This window comes from Cololabis saira, chromosome 14 (assembly GCF_033807715.1).
Source record: "Cololabis saira isolate AMF1-May2022 chromosome 14, fColSai1.1, whole genome shotgun sequence".
Lineage (NCBI taxonomy): Eukaryota > Metazoa > Chordata > Actinopteri > Beloniformes > Belonidae > Cololabis > Cololabis saira.
Window position 1 is genome coordinate 10,948,547 of NC_084600.1, and position 24,260 is coordinate 10,972,806.

General features: G+C 42.2%; 1 protein-coding gene across 1 annotated transcript in view; it reads left to right on the forward strand.

The window, feature by feature from the left end:
* Positions 1 to 16,072, forward strand: part of LOC133459578 (neuronal migration protein doublecortin-like) — a 38,316-nt gene extending 22,244 nt beyond the window's left edge. The window contains exons 4-7 of the mRNA XM_061739667.1: positions 7,577 to 7,679; positions 9,346 to 9,432; positions 11,937 to 12,034; positions 13,216 to 16,072. Coding sequence (XP_061595651.1) covers positions 7,577 to 7,679; positions 9,346 to 9,432; positions 11,937 to 12,034; positions 13,216 to 13,272 — 345 coding nt within the window. The 3' untranslated portion in view covers positions 13,273 to 16,072. The remainder of the gene's footprint in view (positions 1 to 7,576; positions 7,680 to 9,345; positions 9,433 to 11,936; positions 12,035 to 13,215) is intronic.
* Positions 16,073 to 24,260: the final 8,188 nt, after the last annotated feature.

Genomic DNA, 24,260 nt, shown 5'->3' on the forward strand with positions numbered 1-24,260 from the left:
AAAATAGGGATAAAAATAGCACGCAAGCTCACCAGGTTGAGATGTTGCACTTAATAAAATGTTTTCACTGTAAAATGTTTGATACAGTGAATATGAGGGGTGTCTTTCTGAGCCGTCTTTCCTTTTATGATGGCAAAAATGCATTTGGGAGATCCACACAGGTCCTGGTTGGACTCGTCCTCTCCCTGCTAAACACTATGAATCACTGCAAAAGAACAGAGGCAGATACGAGGCCGGTGTATAAACATGCGTGGATGTGGACATCTGTTCCTCTTTGGTACATTTAAATGTTGAAGTATTCCCGTGTGAGCAGCTTTTTTAATGATTGTGGGTGTTTCTTAAGGTGTTGTACTACTTTATTCCTCTTCTTTTAGTATTGCAGCTAGATTATCACATGTGTCTGGGAGGAGGGGGGTGGAACTGAGATGATAGATTGGAGGGGATTTGATTTAATGCTCCCTCCCAGGGGTGCAGTCTGACAGCCGCGTGTCTGAAAATGGTTTCTACAAAAAGCTCATTCATTGATTGTAATCACCTCATGCCATGTGGTGCAAATTCTTCTGTTGTGCTTTAAAAAAAACCAATGTATTTATTTTCTTAGATATAGTAAATTCACTTAAATGGAAAGATGCATTTTGTTGATGCCACCCGGTGCTGTCTGACTCTGACTCCTGGTTTTTTCGCATTGCGCAGAAATGTGAGAACCTTGATGCGCATTATTGTGCCGTCTTTGTGTGCCGAGGCACGCTGCAGCTACTCTGGTGCTGATATGGTAGAAGCAATATTGATGCAGCGCCCGTCCCTCCCTGACTCTGCGCCGATCCGACTCTTCCCCATTCCGCCGCGATAGTTGCTGGGGCTGGTTGCTATGGAGACCACATCCCAGGCACAAAGAGAGCCCAGCTGGTGTGGACCGGTCTGTCGGATACCACATCCTGTGGTGGGTGGGAGAGTTGTTTTTTTTTTTTTGGAGGAGGGGGATCAGATGTCATGTTTGTTACCTGGATGCATTCTTTCAGTGTTATACTTGGAAAGATTGGAGACTGTAGCTTTAGTTTTATTTATTGTTAGTGGGATTTTTCTTTTCTCTTCCTGGTATCTCTAAAATGGCTACTCTCAGCCTCGTGCCCCTCTCTTCCTCAGCACCATGCAGACTCTGACAGCCAGCCCTCCTCTCTCTGCCACTGTTGTGTGTAAAATCATAGCCATTTTCACCTCAAACGCCCGGGCTTTCAGTGTGAAGAGGGGAAGGGTGGGGCCACTAAATCCAGCGTTTCCATTCTTTCAGCAAATTAGGGTTGTTTTATTTTCACTGATGGGGAGTAATTATTCCTAGAGTCTGGAAAAAAAAGTGCACCATTTTCTTTTCCCACCTGTAAAGGCTACTTATTTAATTCCTTCAGCCATTTTATATTCATGACTCTTTCATTGAGGTGTCTGCAGGGGAGAATGGCCCTGCTTTGCATTTAAGATCCACTCTTTATTTGCGTGGATTGCATTTACAAAAGGTTTGCATTTAAGATCCCCTCCCTATTTGCGTGGATTGCACTTACAAAAGGTTTCCATCTAATATTTTGTGGAACAATATTGAAGCGACACAAGTTGCTGAGTTGTCTGAAGAGGCTGTAGCATCAAACAGAATTAATCAATTCAGTTAAGAATTCATGTGCTAATTTGACCCCCTTTTTTTTTTTTTTTTCTTAAAGTAACGTATTTTTCTAGTAAACTCACAGCCGTTAAAGAGAGAGAAGAGGATGCTTCAGGCATGCTGCAGACACAAGGTCACACTGTTCTTGTTGGAGAACAAAAGATTCCAGTTCGACGTTGATAACCATGACTGCAAATGCTTCCGTAACTCAGGGATGCATATTTGGATCAGGGCTTTTTAGTGTTAAAAATACATCCGCTTATAGTCAAGAAAAGCCTGCTTTTCCCTGGTTATCAGCGCTCTTGCAGTTTGCCTGCGCCTTGCCATGCTGGAGAAGCGGTTGTCATGGCAATAAGCTCTGCTGTGATGGATTCAGTTTGTGACAATAGCTGTAATGCGCTGAGTGGGCTCTTTACGTCGATTCTTACCTGCCCTGCCCCCTTTTTTTTTCTTATCCGGAGCTCGCTGCCTCCAAATCTGCGACGTGCAAGCACGCACTTGTGCACGCACGCACTTGTGCACGCACAGTGAGATGAAGCCAGACAATCAGGCTCACGGAGGGGTGTGGTTGTTATGATGAAGCATCTTATGCTTGTCATGCAGGCTCAGAAGCCTGGGTGACATTTCCACTGCCTAAATCCCCCAACCAGCTCTGATTTCCTGCTTGAACACCACATCAACAAGTGAGCAGGACCTGGAGGGGAGACGCAGAAGCACGATTGAATAAGGCAAAGGCCACATCAGTCAACCAAATGAAAAGCTTGCTTCCTCGGAGTCTGGTGGGGGCTGTGCATCAGGCACAGCTGCTCCCCATGACTGTGCAGATATCACTCTAAGTGGCTCATCTGGGCCCCAAATGCATCCGGTGCACCTACAGTAAAAACACCATGCTGCTTACCAGAGGTCACTGATGGGTCATAAAGGCAACTGCTTGAAAAATGCATTAGATTACACAAGCAATTTGTCTTTATGTAAATTCACAGATCTCAGTCTCACCCTGTAATTGGCTCCACAAATTTAGCAGTTTTCTCCACAAGCACACAATTGAACCCCACCCTCCTTTTTTTCCTTTCTCTTTTTTAAAATGCCCAGCACTCGATGTCTGATGTTTTTGGAATATTCCACTCAGTGCACAGGCAGCTCTATCGATTTGGTTCTGTGTGCCCACAGTAAAGGAAACCGTGCGGGTCTTGCAGATTTTTTTTTTTTTCAAATATACAATTGATACTATGTTCAGACTTGTTCCTTCTCCAGAGAGAAGCCTCTCACAAAGGGTGTTGCGTTTTGTGCTGTGCTCTAGTATATTTAAAGGAGAGCACAAGAAACCATCAAAATCATTTGATACCACCACTGTGGGTTGTTTTTTCATCAAACCACAAAAATGTGATAATAGTTGCATTTAATTATGCTCATTAATCATTCTGAATCATTGGAGCGCCAGAGAAGCATGGATCCATCCATCCATCAATTTTCTTCCGCTCAAGCGTTACTGGGTCGCAGGGGCAGCAGTCTTAACAGAGATGCCCAGTTTTCCCTCACCCCAGACACACCTCCCTAGGGAGGATCCAAGAGGATCCGTTACAGATGTCCAAGCCACCTCAGCTGACTCCTCTCAATGTTAAGGAGCAGCGGCTCGACTCCGAGCTCCTCCCGGGTGACCGAACTCCTCACCCTATCTCTAAGGGAGCGTCCAGCCACCCTGCGGAGGAAACTCATCTCGGCCGCTTGTATCCGCGATCTCATCCTTTCGGTCACTACCCAAAGTTCATGACCATAGGTGAGGGTAGGTGTGTAGATTGACCGGTAAATCGAGAGCTTCACCTTTCGACTCAGCTCCTTCTTCACCACGACAGTCCGGTACATCGACCGCATAACTGCGGACGCTGCACCGATCCGTCTGTCAATCTCACGCTCCATCGTTCCCTCACTCGTGAACAAGACCCCGAGATACTTGAACTCCTCCACCTGAGAGAGGACTTCTCCACCCACCCGGAGAAGGCACGCAACCCTTTCCCGATGGAGAACCATGGCCTCGGTTTTGGAGGTGCTGATTCTCATCCCTGCCGCGTCGCACTCGGCCTCAAACCGCCCCAGCACATGCTGAAGGTCCCGGTCCGATGAAGCCAACAGGACAACATCATCTGCAAAGAGCAGAGATGAAATCCTGAGGTTCCCAAACCGGATCCCCTCCGGCCCCTGGCTGCACCTAGAAATCCTGTCCATAAAAATTATGAACAGGACCGGTGACAAAGGGCAGCCCTGCCGGAGTCCAACATGCACCGGGAACAAGTCTGACCTACTGCCGGCAATGAGAACCAGACTCCTGCTCTGATCATACAGAGACCGGACAGCCCTTAATAGAGGGCCCCGGACTCCATACTCACCGAGTACCCCCCACAGAATGGCACGAGGGACACGGTCAAATGCCTTCTCTAGATCCACAAAACACATGACTGGTTGGGCAAACTCCCATGAACCCTCGAGCACCCTGCGGAGGGTATAGAGCTGGTCCAGTGTTCCACGACCGGGACGAAAACCGCATTGTTTCTCCTGAATCCGAGGTTCAACTATCGGCCGTATTCTCCTCTCCAGTACCCTGGCGTAGACCTTCCCGGGGAGGCTGAGAAGTGTGATCCCCCTATAGTTGGAACACACTCTCCGGTCCCCCTTTTTAAACAGAAGGACCACCACCCCGGTTTGCCACTCCAGCGGTACTTTCCCCTTCCTCCATGTACTGTAATGTTGCAGAGGGGTGTCAACCAAGACAGCCCTACGACATCCAGAGACTTGAGGTACTCAGGGCGAATCTCATCCACCCCCGGTGCCACTGAGGAGCTTACGAACCACCTCAGTGACCTCGGCTTGGGTGATGGATGAGCACATCCCCGAGTCCTCACTCTCTGCTTCCTCAGTGGAAGGCATGTCAGTCGGGTTGAGGAGATCCTCAAAGTATTCCTTCCACCGTCCGACGATGGACGAGGTCAGCAGTTCCCCACCTGCACCGTAAACGGTGTTGGCAGAGTACTGCTGCCCCTTTCTGAGGCGCAGAACGGTCCGCCAGAATTTCCTCGAGGCCGACCGAAAGTCTTCTTCCATGGCCTCACCGAACTCCTCCCAGACCAGAGTTTTTGCCTCCAAGACTGCCCGAGCTGCAGCTTGCTTGGCCTGCTGGTACCTATCTACTGCATCAGGAGTCCCACAGGCTAACATGCCCCCCCCCCCACAATCCAAACACCTGTGGACTGTGGGATTGGCCTGAGTTTAGCTACAGGAACTGTCAATAATTCATTTGCATGTGTTTTGTCTTTCTTTCTTAAAGGGGTCATGTGGTTTGGACAGCTGGTGAGCAAAGAATTAGAGATTGGTTTGGTGGGATGGAGGGCACCTGGAGTCTAGAAAAAGACAGTTTTTCATAAACGGAAATTTGCTAATAGAGAAAAAAAAAAATTTTTTTTTTTTTTTTTTTTTTTTTTTTCCCCCAATGAAATCAGGATATTTCATCGTCCCAAAGGATTTTGTTGCCAGGTGACGTTGACTTTTTCATACTGGGAATATTCTTCACCTTTTTATCCAAATGCTCCCCCGTTGTCCTGTCCTTTCCTCACCCCTCAAATCTCATCCAAGGCAGAGCGTTTCCCCAAACAAGTCTGTCAACTGTAGACAGTCCAAACATCACAGAAGCTGCAGCCACGGCTGGCTCCATGTGTCCTACTATGGGCGGTGTCTGGTGACATCAATCAAAAGATGGCGACCACGTGATTATTGTTTCTGTAGTGTTATGAACAATTTGACTTATTCAGTGACTAAATGACACAGAGGGGAGCGGAACAAGATCAGTACTGTAATGTTAAATGTGATCTGGCTCTTAACTGATCTGTTGGGAAGTGGAGTAATATAATTGCTCAAACAGATTCAGAGTTTTAGCTAAGAGGATGATTCATTTTTGACGCATGGACTTAGTCCTAGACTGCTTTTATGACGTGTTATTTTTCCACTTTTAAATGAAACACCTTTGGTTTACTGGAGAAGTAAGTTTGGATTCTGAAGCCAATTATTTTTACCTTTTTTTTTGGCAACAATGCAGATATTCTCATTTCCTTTTATTAAAACCAATGGATGACCTTTTTTTTTTTTGTTGTTTTTTAAATGTTCCATGAGTGTTCCCTCAGTTCAGAGATTAGAGGTTGTGAGGTCATTAGATGCATTGTAGCAGAATTCAGGTTTTAAGTGGATGTTCTGCTAATAAAGATTAAAGTAGCAGTCTGTGGGATGAACATTTGATCCTTTTAATCAGCTCTGTTCTTAAATCTATTAAGACATTAATTACAATTCATCCTCTGCCACACCCCAGCCTATTTCTGTCTCTCCTCCACCCGCTGGCCCTAGAGGGGAAACGGCACTTCCTGATGCTTCCATCAACAACAGTTTAACAGTTTAACCTGATGACCATAACATGCGTCTAATCCCCCGACGATAAACACAAGAAAACCTAAATGTCGATAGGCTGTGAATTTGTCTAGAGGTCGACCCATTAGATTCAGATTCCTGGAGTCCAAGCAACATCTCTGGTCTTCAGCAGAGATCCGCCGGGCCTGTATCTAGGGTGGCGTGTGGGTATTGGACTCTTTGGGGTACAGCTGTTGGATGCCACGCCAGCAAGTCACCACCACCACACTTTTAGCTTGTCTAGCAGGATTGAGAACTATCGTGGCAGCTGCTGGGGTGGGGTGTTCTCAAATTATCTGCTGCTCATAGTTTGGATGCGCATCACAAAGAAAAACCACGATGAATCTTGACTTCCCTAAAATGTGTCCCATCGCAGGGTTGCATCTTCACCCAGAGCCCCCAACAGTTCGCTCATGCTGCACACATCGAACATGAATGATTTTCCAACAGGTGTGGCAAGACAAGCTGGCAGTCTGACTGAAATGCTTTTTAACAAATCTCATCTGCACAAAAAAAAAAAAATCAAGCGGCTTTAAGCTTGAATGGCTTTAATAGGCGTGTCTGAGCTATATAATGGAGAGCGGAGGAGAAGGTGTGGCCCAAAGACATCTGTCTGCTAAGTAGGCCGTATTGTTTCAACAGCTGTTATTGACTGAAAAACCCTGGGGAAGGAAATCAAATCATTTAAACATTACAGCAAAGTAGTGGCGTTACCATCTCTGTTTGGGCGTTTTGTTCCTTTTTTTTTCTTCCGTGTTGCCACATGCGGCTAAAGGCATGACACTGGAACCGTGGGCTACAATGGCAGTTTTGTACAGCGTAAAGCTTTAGTTGCCAAACTGAATTCTTCTGGATAAATACAGAGTATTTTATTACCACAGTTGTTTTTAAAATGTAAAGGTATTTGACTTTAGAAGGCTGTTACGTGTACAGCCTCTTAAGAAGAAAGAGGTTACAGCTGGTTTAAACTGTCACTCTAAATAGTTCTGGATAAACATTTGAAATCTGCCTGTTCTTGTCGCGGTAACATCAAAGTAATGGTTGTACTTAAGTTCATCTCTCTCCCTCTGTATACACAGGTTGCTAACGTCATCAGTGGGCCTAACATTTCTGAATTGGTTGCAAATGTTGGCATACTGAAGCTTAAATGCAGGGTGATGAGTATTTGAGTTTGGTTACTATCAGTATTTCAGCATGCTGAAGCCACTGTTTACTTCAAAACACAGTTGAGCTCTTCACATGTATGTGCCGATGCATCTAAGTGGTGTTTGTATGCCGGATCTTGTGACCGACTGTCACGACAGCAGTTTCATTTACGTGATTTGATTTGCTTGTTGTGGGACTTGAAAAGACGCCCAATTTTCCACTGCAAGCAACACTTTGATGTCTGAGTGCATGCGTATTTACAACGGCAGATCTGCTGATTGCAGATTAGACATTTTATATACATCTTGTAATACAATGTTTTTTTTCTTTTCTAAGGTTACCTGCCTGCAAGATTTCTTTGGTGACGATGACGTCTTCATTGCTTGTGGACCTGAGAAATTCCGTTATGCACAGGATGATTTCTCTCTGGATGAAAATGGTGAGAATGACATTATGTTTTTTTTTTTTCTTTTTTTTTTTCTTTTTTGGGGGTTTTTCTTAACCCAATGGTTCCTCTATAGATTCTGGTGCTGGTGTTTTTTAAAACTTCCCAATAATCAATGCAGTTAAAAGATGGAGCTGATGTAGGCGGGGATACCACCCACATATTTGTCCAGCTGTCCAAAAAGCAAAGTCACATTGATGAGTACAAAGTAATCCTTTCAAGCAGCTTACGTTTTGATATACAAAGCTGAGCGAGAGGAAAGTTGACCAGTGAGAGTGAGGGGGACAAAGAGGCTGTGAAGGATGGTCAATGAAAGAAGTCCCTTATCAGCAGGCAGCAGCAAGGATGGGAAAAGGCAGGAGAAGAAGAGGCATTAATCTGCCGGCTGACAGGTTTAGGCCATCTGATTCTCCTGGTGCTGATACTGCTGAGAAGTTGACGAGAGAAATTGTAAAGTTGGTCCACTGACTGAAGCCCTCTCCTCCCAGCAGACCAGAAAACCTTATTCACTTGAAGTCCGTTCCTTTATGCAGTATTTTTTTTTGTATCTGACCAGAACACTGATGCAAGGTTGAGTTACTCTGCTCCCTGCATCCGTTCTCTGCCATAGAGATGCCAATATATCTATAATGATGTGCATTCTTCCTGTTCTGCATGCTCCCTGATGGACCCGCGCTAAATTGTTTCATTCAGTCTGTAATAACCTCGAGGCCCGTGCCAGTGAAATGGCAGTCTGGAGCATCCCGAGACTGAAGAGGAGCTGAAGAGGAGGCTTTGTGCCATAAATCATAAGGACATTATATTCTGTCAACTGTGTTTCACAACACTCATCGATCTGGATGATTTATGGTCAAATTCGGATGTGAGGGACAATCCTCCTTTTTAAAGAGGAATGGAAAAACTTGCCCTTTTGATTTTTTTTTTTCTTTCAAGGAATTAAGAATCAAAATAGGCAGAAAGATTGCAGGTACATGCAAGAAATGGTTTCTATTGTGCTCCACATTCAAATCCTTTGTAGTCCCTTTTTACACTTTGTGCTGAATGCAAGATTCTGCAGTGGAATATGGAGATTGCAAAGAAGCACTCGTGTGCTGTACCTGCGGTGCTGTTCTCTCCAACCAATGGAAGTTGCATTGGTTGAACCCTGGGCTATTTGGAGACCGCTGAATAGACAGCCAGACTCGAGTATTGTACGACTTGTGGTGGCACATCCTTCACAATGGTAAGTCTGTCTGTACCCGGTAGTGTGTGAAGGTTAAGAGAGAAACGAGGAGTACGGAGCGATCCCAGGAGATGGAGGGAGGACAGATAGTATAATTAGCATCAAAAGAGGAAGAGAGGAAGGTGGGGGAGGAAAGACGGAGCCTGACAGTACAAACAGAGGGGAAGATGCCGAGGGAGGAGCTGCGATGTCTGGAGTCTGTCTACCCTGATTAATACAGTTCTCAGAATAAACTGCAACCGTACACATACAGGAAAAGAAAAATCCTATTATGCACCCCTTGTTTCTGGGTAGATACTGTACATCTGATTCTCTGTATTCAGACATTGTGATTGACCTTTATCATGAGGCATTCTGCTCCAATCGTTCAGTTTTTAGGTTATAATTGGTTAGAAAAAGGTTGTAATTTCTAACTTTCTTTCTGCCTCTCTTTGCCAGAATGTCGGGTGATGAAGGGACCCAAAACCCCACGTAGTGGAAAGAGTCCAGTTGCAATCAGGCGCTGCAAGTCTCCTGCTGAATCGAGTAAGTCCAGAGTTAAAGGAAATGCAACATAAGATATGAAGTTGAGTGCTGCAGCTCACCTTTTGATTTCAGGGATCAATGACACGTTTCTCCTTTTTAGGATCAATAATGTACAAGAACACCCATCTTTCTTTGACACCATTTCATAGAATGACAAGATTTCATAGAATGAATGACGGAAAAGTGCTTTTCCCGACCTGTGTTTCTCTGAATACCATCTACTTTTGTCTTGATTCAACTCTGACTCATTTTACTGCAGAATCCAAACTTATTTTACACTTAAGAATCAGGACAATTACATTTCATGGTTGGTAATCTGGGATTCAGTGTAATGGCATTAATGCTGTTTCTTCGAAGGGGAAAGAATGCATGAATAAAACATGAAAAGCAAACAAAGACGACATAAACAGCTTTTAGCTGTTTGTTAGACTGTCGGCCGTTTAACATTTAATGATATCCACGGGGCAGTGGAGCCACTGAGAATTACCTCCGTGCTTGAATTCTTTTGTAAACAGCTTTTAAAGTGGGAAAACAGGACTCTATAAAGATGCTATGGTTCTTATTAGAGCTGGCATTAACTGGTTGAATATTTCTGACGTGTATATAGTATTTTTACATATAGCAGGACCATCATGTGGCTAAATGAAGAGATGATGCTCAGAGTCGGCCGTATGGTTACATCCCTTTTTATTGTAACTGCTAATAGGTTTTCAAAGGCCATCAGAAGTCCTACATATATTTTTTGATCATTAATGGGGGATGACTCTCCTTCAAGACAGCAGATGGTCGGCCAACATGCTGAGAAGCAAATGTTTGAGGAACGTTAACTACGTCTGTGGAGGTCAGCAGGGAGATAATGGGGTCACAGGGCAGGAAATGGATGTGACTTGCACGTATTAACTTTGACTCCTACTTAGAAAATAATTATTTTTTGTTTTTGATATATGTTTTTATTGGCAGACTGTTTCCACAATTTTTTTCCCCTCCCTCCACCCACAGTTATCGTCATTAATGTTCCCTTGGGAATAGCAAAAAAATAAAAATATAAAATAAATAATAATACAAATTTAAAAAAATAATAAGTAAATAAAAAGATAGTAATATAGTGACATAACAAAAAAGTAGTAGTAGTGCAATGAATGTGAACATAAATAAGAAAATAAAATGAAAACGAAATGGGTTATCTAGAGATTAATAATTATTTCTTAGATCAATGATTAGCAATTTCAGTAGTAGTCACAAGTTATACTAGTAAACACTTGAGACGGAATGTTCTCATATATCACCCCCAGAGTTATATACCAATGTATTAGTAATTAGGCTGTTACTATTCTTAATATAGATAGAAAAAAAACGAAAAACAAAGACATCAACTCAGTCCTTTGGAAGTACTCTCAAATTTTCAAAATAAGTAATAAATGGTTGCCAGCTCGAGAAGAACCTTTCTAATGAACCTCTAATTGTAAACTTTATTTTTTCCAATTTTAAGAAATCCATAATATCTTTGAGCCATAATTCAATAGAAGGAGGCTTTGGGGATTTCCACCCAAACAATATTCTACGTCTTGCTGTCAGTGTGGTAATGGTACCATTCTAGACTGTTTTGCGGTCAAAAGTTTTGATCGCAAAACGGTCTAGAATGATATATTATTAGAACATAATTCTGACATTTCAGTAATTAAGAAGTATTTTCTCAGTTTATGGATTTTCTTCTGCCACTATTGCTGTGGTTCTGTTTAAGGATGAACCTTTTTTTTTTTTAAGCCCACTTATGTGTGCTTATGCTGGAGCATAAAGCCAAATAAAGAGGTAACAAATGAAATCAGCAGTGGCATGAGTCTGGAAGTGTATTACAAAATATGCAGTCAAAACAGTTGTGGGACTTTCTCTTATGTGTAAATGAAAGGGTGCGTTTGCTCTGCTTCAGCTGAGCTCGTGGTCTCACAAGTATTCCATGTTGGGTTGTAATTTTTGGGGGGAGGGAGGGGGGTCTAAGTTGGGCTTTTTACTTTTTACGAGTCGTTTCTCTGTTTATCTGGCTGAGGTTGTGAATGCAGCCGGTGCCATTACAGGGCATTTTATCCACTTGTTTCCAACACTCGCTGGCGTAAACTCACTCTGACCATCTGGTTTATAGTCCTCCAGGATTCTTTTCATTTCTCATAGACAAAAAGTCTTTTAAAACACTTGCAACACACACGGCTACATCACCTCACACTGCTCTAATACATAAACACAATGTTCCACTCGGAGGGAATCCTAGCAACGTGATGGGACGCTGAGTGAGTGAATAAAGTATCAAACAAACGGAGCTGGTCAGCGTCGGAGCTGAAGCCTCGACTGCAGCCAAGTCAGCCACAGTTCAGCACTCACTTTTCTTCACAGACATCCAGACCTTTTACACACTGTCTAATGCACTACTGTTTACCTCTTTTTCTTCTCTGTCCCTCCTCCTCTGTATCCCTCCTTTCTTCTCCCCCTCGCTGCTCTGCTGCTACTTTCAGCCAATGGGACCGGCTCCAGCAGCCAGCTCTCCACCCCGATCTCCAAGCATTCCCCCACCTCCACGCCTACCAGTCCAGGCCTCAACAACAAGCAGAAGGTACCTGGACTCCCATGTCCTCACCTGGTTGCCCTTTAGCTGTCTAATGGAGCTTTTACACTAGTACCTACTCCGCGTGACTCCACTCCCCTTGCCCTCGTTTCTTTTTAGACACCCAGATCAGAAGTAGGAGGTTGGACTGAAGCTGCTGTGACGTATTTGATTGTGTGATCTAAACAAAGAAGACAACAACACTAAAGATGTAGAACCTGGAGGAGATGATACTATACAGGACTGTCTCAGAAAATTAGAATATTGTGATAAAGTCCTTTATTTTCTGTATTGCAAAAACGTCATACATTCTGGATTCATTACAAATCAACTGAAATATTGCAAGCCTTTTATTATTTTAATATTGCTGATCATGGCTTACAGCTTAAGAAAACTCAAATATCCTATCTCAAAAAATTAGAATATTCTGGGAATCTTAATCTGTAAACCATAATCAGCAATATTAAAATAATAAAAGGCTTGCAATATTTCAGTTGATTTGTAATGAATCCAGAATGTATGACATTTTTGTTTTTTTAATTTCATTACAGAAAATAAAGGACTTTATCACAATATTCTAATTTTCTGAGACAGTCCTGTATGTGCTGTATCTGCTGGGTCTGTGGCTTGTGTTCGATATAAAGTTAAAAAATGAGAGTGAGAGAAGCTTCAAGCGGCGATGCTTTTTTATGTTTTGTCTCGGTGCTGCTGAAAAGTCAGCTGGAGCCGTGAGCAGCTATGAAGAGACAGAGCTCCTGGTAGATCTGGTCGTTCCTTATCGCCCGTCTAGATCCCTTTTTTAATTCTCTCCTCAGCACCAGGTTTATGAACATCTGCACCTCAGAGTTGGATCATGAAACAGACTTTTGCTGCCATTGCTGGTGGAATAAAATGAACAAGAATCCGTCAGTCTCTTTCTCTGATTTCCTCCTCCTGACTCAGACGTTTGACTCCAACCCCCCGACCAATCAGTGGCCTGTAGTGTGATGACGTCAGATACAGCTGACTCAGCAGGTTAGAACCTCGACAGAATAGTTACAGAAAAGTATCTACTCGACATGTTAGACTCCTGGAGGAAAAGAACCAAACCGGGGCGTGGAGAGTCGAGTCGTGCTGAGTAGGTACTAGTGGAAAAGCGCCAGAAGTGAGCCTGCAGAAGTAACTAAGCTGCTTCTCTTGTTGTTTTGCAGGATCTGTACCTGCCCTTATCTCTGGATGACGACGATTCTCAGGGTGAATCGATGTAGACGCTCCTCCTGCAGCCTGCCTTCTTTCTCGGCCAGAAACACAGAAGTTTCATACCTCTGCTGCTTTCCACCTTCACTCACAGTGCCACCAGTCGAGGAGAACCACTCTTTGTTTCTCTTTAAGGCCTTAGCCACTGCGGCTATGTCACCATTTGCTGCTTGAGAATTGCATTTTTATAAATTCTGTTTTGAACACACGTAACAGTCAGCTCACCAATCGTTTAGACGTGTTTCTATGCGGAGGATTGCCAGTCGTTTCTCCAAAAAGGCACACAGTTTTCACTCAGTGTACAAATATTCACTTTTGCTTAAAACATTTTGATAAAGGATACACTCTGAATTTTAATATTTAATATCCACAGAATTCCAAGCAGCAAATGGGTATTTTTAGGGGTGTTAGCCAGAACTGGCTCAACTTTTGTATCACTTATCGTATTTGTGACGTCCCTCAATGTCCTCTCGTCCTTCCGGCCAATAGTTAAAGGTGTGAAAGGTACTGGTTCCTCGTCAAAGGACGTCTGTTAAGCCAGATTAAGTCTTTCTAACACGTTGTAAATACTGTGTATAGCCATCCACTACAACATCTTTGCTCAGTGTCCATTGCTGTGCTTCCATAATGTCACTACCATTTCTAACATTTGCTTGACACGATAGAAGGTACGGTCAAAGTAAAAGAAAACTCACTGAGAAACCCCTGCCAGGAGGCCTAAGTGTGTGTGAGACGAAGCTCTTGTCTGAAGGTTATTGGTCAGAGCAAGAACTGTACAAAACCATATATAGAATTATACATTTAGCCCACAACAACACTGAAGGCCTTCGAATCCATGTGTCAGAAATAATACTCCAAGTTCTTGTTCAATCAGAAAGCAAAGCATCCCACAACCATCAGTGCTTCCTCTGTCTTAGAGATCTAATAGATGGTGGTTTTCTGTGCTACATGCCGTCTGTCTCACACCCTGCTCTGCATGATGTTGATTAGCCATAATGGAACATTTTGTCATGTAAAAAGTTGCTCTTTTTTAAGGACCTAATGGTGCATGAAACCAACCAAAGGAAAGACACGTAGACCCCCCCCCCCCCCCCCCCCTTTTTTTTTTCTTTTTAAACAAAGAAACCAATGCACATTCAGTACAGTCTTTGACACTAAATAACTCAGATTCCAGTTCACTGCCCTCCATCTATCCCATATGCTTAATATGGACTTCACTTTAAACCTTTGGAGATGTTTTTGCAGTTGGCGAGAAAAATCTGTCAGTGTGGGGTTTTTTTTTTTTTTTTTTTTTTTTTTTTCCAAACTGAATTATGGAAAGGGGGGAAATGTGTAATTTTAGCAATGTGGAAACATTCTTGAGGAAGCACACTGGAGTTATATGCATGTTATCATTTAAAGGCATCAATATCCTATCAAAATGAAATAATTTTCACTGAAGACGGTTGGATGCATCGAGGTGCTGAACAGTAGTGGGGGTTTCCTCTTTTGCATGACTCAGCAAAGTTCTGCGATTATGGGCTGGGGTGATTTGAAAATGTAACCTTTATGTCTACATCTGTTTGTTGGTTTCAAATTTTTATAAAGTTTTATTAATTTATATTAAAGGTACTTGTAGGGTTATTTGTTTCTAGTTTTGCTCGCTCACATGAGCTCTAAACACTGTTTCAAGCTTCTGTGTGCAACTTTGGATCATTGTAATCCTTTTCTATCATCACAACTTTCATTGTCTAAAATATTTACTGAGGGAAATTCTGTCGGATTGATTTTGCAGGGATTTATGTGTGAGAAGTCACTGAATTGGATGACATTGAAGCACAAAGCAGGGAGCTACTTATTGATCACAGCAAAAGACATTTTGCCATCAACTTGCCACCTCTACCATGTTTAACAGCAGTTAATCTCAACATACTGATAAAATGCTGCACATGTAGCATCTGTTTGAATTAAGATCTATGCATCTGGATTCAAGTATAGTTGATTCAGATTTTTCTTTCTATAGGAATGGCCTTTTTAAATCCAATAGTTTTGAGTTTATTTTGGAAGGAAGTAAACCTGAAATTCCCATGCAGTTAAACCATTGTGATGAATTGTCAATATGAAAGGTGTGTGTATGTGTTGTGTGTGTGTGTGTGTGTCCTCTGGATACGATTTTGAATAGCAGTGCTCAAGACAAACCATCCTAATATCTGGTGCTGTGAACTCCATGTTCCTCCTGCAGGTGGCGCTGTTCCACCATTACACCGGCTACAGCCATCAGCAGGGACGTCTCACTAACCCACCATTTTGTACAAAAAACCCCTAGATTCCTCTAAAACCTCACCTTCAGAAACTGTTCTTGTGTCACTGATTTTTCTACAGTTTATCACGGCTCCACAGCATATTAAACAGAAAATATGTGTTGTCTTGTGTGTAAAACCGGCTGCCACCATGTAAGGATGGATGATTCATCACATTCAGTGGTGCCTTTTTTCTTTATTTTAAATTTAGATAACCGACTTTTGATAGGAAAAAATTAAATGGGACATCTAAAGCTTGTTTTCGTGGCTATTTGTAATTTTTTTATTTTTTAATGTCTTGATTAACGAGGCCTCACAGCACACTTTGTTTTTAAGGATACAGGATACTTGTGTAAATATGCTCCCTTCCTATTCTTTCATCTGTTTGGCTTTCTAATCGACTGAATGACTTGATTTCTCTGAAATTTACAACGTCCTTTTAGTGGTATTTTACAACGTCACAGTGGCTTGTTTCAGTGCTTCATTCAATGTATTAACCAGTTACCTTTTTGCAATTAAAACATTAAAACAATTGTATTTCACCTCTTTTTGAGTTTGGCTTTTTTTTTCTTTTTAAATTGGGGGGGCAAAACAGCATTGCAACTGGGGGAGAGAAACCATATCAGGGTGTCCAGTTGAGTGTAAGATGTATAACATCTCAAATGAAGAGAGGAGTCTTGAGTCAAAAAAAGAGAATTGCTTTTTTTAAATGGTGAAAATCTAAAATTAAGTCTAGACTTTTTAAAGTTTAAAGTAATCCAAACAACTGCTTGCCATTCGTCATCCTCAAAGCTGCTCTCTTTAACCTCACGGATTCTTGGCAGTTCTTCCTCTCCAGGTGCTCCACCTTCTCTTTTCATCAGGTCTCCAGCTTTCTGTCCATCTTGCCCTCACTCTGTTTGTAAGCACATTTTCATCTCTGCCCCTAAGCAGAACTACTGAACATCCTTCCAGTTTCAATCCATCTCAGCTATCGCTGTAAATTCTTCTCTACTTGGTGTTCAGCCTCTACTACAGTTTGTCATAACAAGCCTGGTGAGCCTTTACAACCTCACTTTTTTGCTATATTTCTGAGGAAGGAATAATGCAAATGTGTGTACACTACTGTATAAATAAGATAGATAAAGGGCTTTTGGGAACAAGACGTGTCTTTCATAGTATCAGCTCTGGATGTCAAATAGTCGATCTGTTAATATTCTCTTGGATTTAGTACACTGGGGCAGGTGATATTAGAATATAATATGTGCTCTTTTGACCATCTCCATGATATTTGAAGCAAATCAGAACTTTTTGAATTTGTGCACAAACTGTAGATTCATGCAAACAAACTGCGTGCATCAACTTTTATCTTATCTTTCCACATAACTCCATCCAAAAGGAATAATGGTCTCTAACCAGACTGTTTTGGCTACTTTGTTATAGCTTTCTAAAATGTTATGTCTTCGTTGTTAAAAAGGGTGGACAGACTCGATGTCAATTTTATTTATATAGCACATTTAAAAACGACGGAGGTCGACCAAAGTGCTGTACAGTATACGTTAAAATGAAACAATACCAAAGGAAAATGCAGCAAAGAACAGACACACAAAGTGCACACATGTAGGCCACTATTTACCGTACACCAAAAGCCAATGAAAAGAAATAAGTTTTCAAAGAAGACTTAAAAACCTCTAGGGTCTGAGCAGATCTAATGGTTAGTGGCGAGCTATTCCACAGCTTGGATAACCACATACAGAGTTACAACAGAACGCTGGTCTAAGCCACATACAGAGTTACAATAGTCTAGCCGTGACGTAATAAAGGCGTGAATGACCCTCTCTGACTGCTTTGGGTGTTTTTGTATACTTTTGTGTTCTTTTTCCACCTCTGATTTGCATGCTGCCATAACCATGACAAATAACATTCACACCTGAAAAATGCTTGGATTAGAATAATGGTAGCATTTTTTGCAGCACTTTGTTTCTACAGCCTAATGCACATTGTCATCGTTGTTGTGTTTGGTTGCAGCAAATGCAGCCTAACAGATGCATCATGTTGCAGCCTAAAAGATGATGTTGCAGTCGTGGTGTTCTGCCAAATTCTGCTGCTTTGCCAAAAAATGCTCACTAATGGTTTTCTACCTTTTGCAGAGCTACAATTTTACTGTTTTACTCCCTAGCCCACTTCCTTTTCTCCCAAGTGGTCCTTGTCTCTTGCCAGGCTGTCATTGTAAATAAGAATGTTCTTAATGACCTGCCTGGTTAAATAAAGGTGAATGACTGAATGAATATCAAATAAAGCGATAGAATTTTTTTTTTTCTCTCTTTATCGTATAATGTTCACAAAGTGTAATGCAATTCATGTCATGGGTAGTGTATTTTGAAGGATCAAATACTCAACATCCCATATTATCAACTTTACATTGTGCAAGAAATTATGGGCAATCAAACTTTGAAAATCGACTGTGCATGTGCGCAGAACCACAAAGTAGCAGTTCTCAGCAGGTAGCAACGATTGGCAGAACACCGGCGCTCTTTACTGTAGCATCCAAGAACAGACATGCAGCTGCTGTTTTTTTTTCTTTTTTTTTTTATTCTCATCACAAGTACTCGCTGACTGGTAAACATAAGAATGTCCTGCCATCTGCTGGCTGTAATGTGCACATGCAATAACTTGACATTTTGTCCTGATAACTGAGGAAGTGCGCAAATAAACCCAAAACTTGAACCGTGACTTTTATTTATAAACTTCTTAAATTGGCACCCTTCCACAAATGAAGCAAGATAACAGAAACTTATCAGCTGCTATCTCATACTATGAATGTGCTCTTTAAAGTGACTGGTGTCAATGTTAAACTAGAGCTCAAATGAATGAATGTTGGTCCTCGCTACCAAGAATTCTCAGTCACATAACTTTCTTAGTGTTTTTAGAAACCTTTCGACATTACGGACATCAGCTAGGGAACCACAGAAGTGAAAATGCATGATCTAGAGCAGTGGTTCTCAAATGGGGGTACGTGAAGGCACTACAGGGGGTACGTGAGATTTTAAAATATACATATATTTAAAAAGTAGCATCCATGCAAAAATCCTTTAAAAATAAATATTTCATAAATAATTGAGGAAAATATAAGTCTAAATTCATAAAATGAATTTTATCTTCAGGAGTAGGCTATTCAACTTATTATCCCAAAACCCCAGAGTATCCCCCACACCAGGATGGTTCCACCTAACCTGTCAATCACCTGGCTTCACCTGTCAATCACTTGGACCAACGATGGAGTCGTGGTTGAAGCGTAGCAGCAATTTTTTGTTATGTTTAATAAATCAGTTACTGATGGCACAGTGCTCTGTTTTAGGTCTTTTTTTTTTTACAACCAAAAGTGCTTTGCGCTGGTTAGTGGGTACTTGGCTGAAAAAATATTTCACAGGGGGTACATCACTGAAAAAAGGTTGAGGACCACTGCTATAGAGTATGTTGAGGAGACATTTACCTTGAGTTGCATTTGATCCATATGAACAACTAATCTCAATTCAAATGGTGACACACATTTGCAAGGTTTGGTTTTGGATGAGGGGAGTTTAAAGGGGACCTATTATGGCATTTAATGTATATTTTAAACAGGCCTTGAATGTCTTAAAACAATCAAAAACTTGTTTTTTCTACATAAATCAGAAATTCAGCCTCTGGGCCATGTGTCTATTTTTACCTTTTCTAACCTCCTTCTCTATGAGGGATTCTGAGGGGCGGGGCTATGATAATGAGGCTCTGTGCTGATTGGCTGCCTGAATGACGTGTAGCAGGGGAGGGAACAAAGCCTCTCCTGGCTGAAGAGCAGCGGCTGCGTACACTATTAAATCGACGCGTACCCTACGCCGTAGGCTCTGCGTTGGTGTAACGCGGAACCATAAATCAGCCTTTAGTCACCTGAAGAGGGACCGGGTCACCTCGTCTTCACACTAATTCACACAGGAAGATTTAATTGAATTCTAAACAGTTACACCACAGTTAATTACTCCGATTCTTCATCATTTCATTTCTTATGTTACAAGACAAATGAATCATGTTAACTGTAAAGAAATCACAACACTGAATGTTCACAAATGGCAACTTTATTGTTAAAAAAATAAAATAACATAAGTTGTATATAAATAACATTTATGCACTATTAATGGCTCAAGGAAGGACGGTGCGTCTTCTGAAGGTTTCGTTGAACAGCTTCAGGTGCTTGGATGATCTGAAAGCATAGACAGAAGAACAATGTATTACTAATAGAGCTCTGCTGTTACCTAACGAGTGAGTGGCTCCGTTAGGGAACACTGGACCCGCCGGAGCTACTCACCGGTCCGGTCCGGTGAGTGGCTCCGGTGCTCCGGAACTAAGCTAAATACTTAGCCCATGCAAAGATCATACTTGTAAACAAATATAAATAACATAAAAACTTAACGTCACTTACCGCTGACTGGTGTGCAGTTGCCGGGTCCGTACTGTTGGTACTGATCCTTTTATGACGGTAAATGTCGATGCAAAACCTCCTTTTTACTGTCCCTCGTTGTTGAAACAGCCACCGCTTCAGAACAATGGCGGACGCTCCGGCCGGCGGAGTTAGTTGTGGGCGTGGTTTCACGCAGCGAGGCCGACCGAGGCGTGGTTTGCATTTTGCTTACGTAACGAAAATGCGCAAATCTGAACGGCTCGTAGAAATGGACGGCTCATCCGGGCGGGCTGTACAGACAATGCAGCATTTGGTTGGTTTCCTCCTTCTCTGTGTTGGCAGGTTGAGGGGAGACCACTTTATATATGTTAAAGCAAGAAAAATCGTGTTTTTCATAATAGGTCCCCTTTAAGATTTAAAAAAGACACTGCAATTGGAGTTGATATTTCAAATATCTGAGGTTTCATTCTAATATTCATTAACAGTAGGTATAGGTTTATACTCCAGTAAAGGGATATCAGAATCAGAATCATGTTTATTTGGCCAAGTCAGGTGAAACAAGACATGGAATTTGACTCGGTTATTTTCGCTCTGTCACAGTTTCACAGTGTAGGATAGGTTTTTTTTACTGTTTAACTCACTCCCCTGTTTTTCCAGATCCTGCCACCCTAATCAGCCAGAGATCCACTCATTCCCTTCACCTGTGCTTCCTCACCCAGCTCCACACCTGGTTTCCCTCATCAGCAGTTCCCCTCATATACCGGCCCATTTCCACCTTCTAGTTTGCCAGATTGTCGTGTGCTTTTGCCTCGCTTTCCAGCCTTCCTGATTTCTGTCCTGTTCCTGCCTGCCTGCCTGCCTGCCTGTCTTTGACCCTGCCTGATTCTTGGTTTATGGATTTTTGCCTGCCCGTTTTGGTTTTGTTTGCCTGACTACCCGGTTTGACCCCTGCCTGCCTTTTGACAAAGATTAAAGCCTCTTGGACTCTGATCCTGCCTGGTGTTGTGCATTTGGGTTCTCTGTCCTGTCTGAGCCGTGACACGCTCACTCTACAGTAAATAGGTAATAGACAAATGATAGCTCTTATTAACATATACAATTTTTTTTAAAGTGAAAGGTGCAGCAATATGAGGTAGACATGATTATAGAGGTGCATTGTTACAGCATATGATTGTGGTTATTATTAGGGCCCGAGCACTTACACTGCGAAGGCCCTATTGTATCTGTAGAAGTTTTTTTTTTTTTTTTTTTTTTCGTTTTTCTCGTTTTTCTTCCGAAAAGCCTCTTGGCGCCATGGCCGAAACCGAACAGGAAGTCGGCCATTTTTAATTAATCGTGTAATTTTGCCGCAATTTATGCCATTTCTTCGGCAGTAAATACGGCCCGAACCGTAACGTGCACTCAGGTGTGTTATACAAAATGTGCGGCTCCATCCTGCGACGATGCGCATTACTTTTCTCAGTCAAAAGCGTTACCGTGGCGATGATAGACGCCAAAAAGCAAAAACTCCCCTAGTGGGAGAAAAGCCTTAAGCCAAACAGTGGCAAGGAGAACTACCCTTTTAGGAGGGAAGAAACCATGAGCAGGACCAGGCTCATAAGGGGGGACCCTCCTGCCGAAGGCCAGACTGGGGGGGTCGGGGATGTCAGCAGCACACAGCAGGCAGGTGGAAGCAGCATCGGGATGACCAGAGGGGGGTGGGGGGGGGCGCAGGCCAGCAGGCCAGCACGCCAGCACGCATTTTCCTAATCTTTGCAATATTACGGAGATAGAAAAATGCTATTTTACAAACCTGATTAACATATGGTTTAAACAACACCAAGGTTTCTCACAGTTGCACTGGAAGCCATCGCATCACCATCTAATCCCTTCCTAAAATGCTCTGGACCAAGAATGATGAACTCTGTTTTATCTGAATTTAGAAGCAAGAAATTTCCGGACATCCAGTCCTTGATGTCCCTAAGACATGCCTGAAGTTTAACTAACGGTTCTGTTTCATCCGGCTTCATAGACAAATAGAGCTGCGTATCATCAGCATAGCAATGAAAGTGTATGCCGTGATTCTGGATTATACTTCCCAACGGCTGCATGTATAAACTGAACAAGATTGGCCCTAGCAGTGAACCCTGCGGAACACCATAACAGACCTTCGACTGTTCTGAAGAAACCTCATGTACATGAACAAACTGGAACCTGTCAGGTAGATATGATTTAAACCAACGTAGAGCTGTCCCTTTAATCCCAACAACATGCTCTAACCCAGCCTTTCTCAACAGGGGTGTCGCGGCACCCTGGGGTGTCCTCTGACTGCTTTAGGGGTGTCGTCAAAAAATTACCTATTCTGACATTTCATATATAAATATATGAATGCATACATAAATACATTCTTTTTGCCTATGAATGTATGAATGAATAAATAAATAAATAAATAAATAAATAAATAAATAAATAAGATACCGTATTTTGACGACCATTAGGCGCATATAAACGTCTTAATTCTTTTTAAAAAGTGTTATGGTTCTGCGTAAAATCGACGCAGAGCCTACGCCGTACGGTACACTGTAGGCTACGCGGCGACGCGCACCATACGCGTTCGTCATATGCATTTACAGCGATGCAGTGTGGTTTTTAATTATATTTTACTCTGGGGTGTCGTGAGATTTTATTCACTTTAGAAAGGTGTCATGACTGAAAAAAGGTTGAGAAAGGCTGCTCTAACCTATGCAGTAAGATGCCATGATCTACAGTGTCAAAAGCAGCACTGAGGTCCAGTAGAACCAGTATGGACACTAATCCCTTATCTGAGGTCCAGTAGAACCAGTATGGACACTTATCCCTTATCTGAGGCCATAAGGTCATTCGTGACTCGAACCAGTGCTGTCTCTGTGCTATGATGCATTCTGAACCCTGACTGAAAGACTTCAAACAGATCATTTCTATACAAATAGTCACATAACTGGCTTGAAACTACCTTTTCCAGAATTTTAGATACAAATGGAAGGTTGGAAATTGGTCTATAATTAGCTAAGGTGTCTGGGTCAAGAGAAGGTTTTTTAAGAAAAGGTTTAATTACTGCAACTTTGAAAACCAGTGGTACATATCCTAAGTTTAGGGATAGGTTAATCTGGTCCAGTATTGTCGCACCAATAAGAGAAAAACATTTTTTGAATAGTCGAGTCGGGATGGGGTCTAACATACACGTGGTTGACTTAGCTCTATTGACGAGTGAGGTCAGCTCAGGGAGGTCTATAGCAGTGTTTCCCAACCTCGGTCCTCAAGGCCCACTGTCCCGCATGTTTTAGATGTTTCCCTTCATCATCACACCTGATTCTAATTAATGGTCCTAATTAGCTTGTCATCAAGGCCTGCACAATTATGTTGATGACACAGCCACTTGTATCACGGTGTGCTGAAGCAGGGAAACATCTAAAACATGCAGGACAGTGGGCCTTGAGGACCGAGGTTGGGAAACACTGGTCTATAGGATCAAAACAGTCTAGAGTCAAGTCAGAGCCTAGGGAAGTCGCTAAAGCTGAAGAAACGCCCACAACCGGCTGTTGAGTTGTGACTCTTTGTCAGCCTGGCTACAGTGCTGAACAGAAAACATGGGTTACTTTTGTTATCCTCTATCAACGATGAATAATTAGCTGTTCTGGCTTTGCGAATGGCTTTTTTATATACTATTAGAATATCTTTCCATTCACGTTAGGAGTCTACAGACTTACAAGAGTACCACTTCCTTTCCATTTTATGCACGTTTTGTTTCAACATGCGGATATCTGAATTATACCAGGGAGTTAAGCTCCTGTGGTTGGAAACCCTCCTTTTCAAAGGAGCTTCATCTAAAGCTGAGTGCAACAAATCAGCAGTGTTACTGGCTGTAGCTATGACCGAAACGTTGGCCCAATAAACACGGGTACGGTGAGAAGAAGGTGTGCGGGAGTTTTCTTTTTATATTATATATATTACAAATTCGTACGGCAGCGTATTAATTGAACAGTTTGAACAATTTAAACAGTTTCCATTTAGTGCTCAATATCAGAAATAAAAATATGTCAAACATATGAAATTATATTATAAAATTGAAAATGTTCTCATCTAGTAGGAATGCAGTTGTCTGAGGATATGATGAAAACATTCCCAGAAGCATCTTGATGATTGTGAACTTGTCATCGTTTCCCAGAAGGGACGATCAGATTGCCGGTCGGCTGACATCCATGCATCCACTTACATTGACGCATTCTGTTACAGGAAATGCATTCTTCTTTTACAAAAATGTTCACACCACACAGTATCCAATGAAATA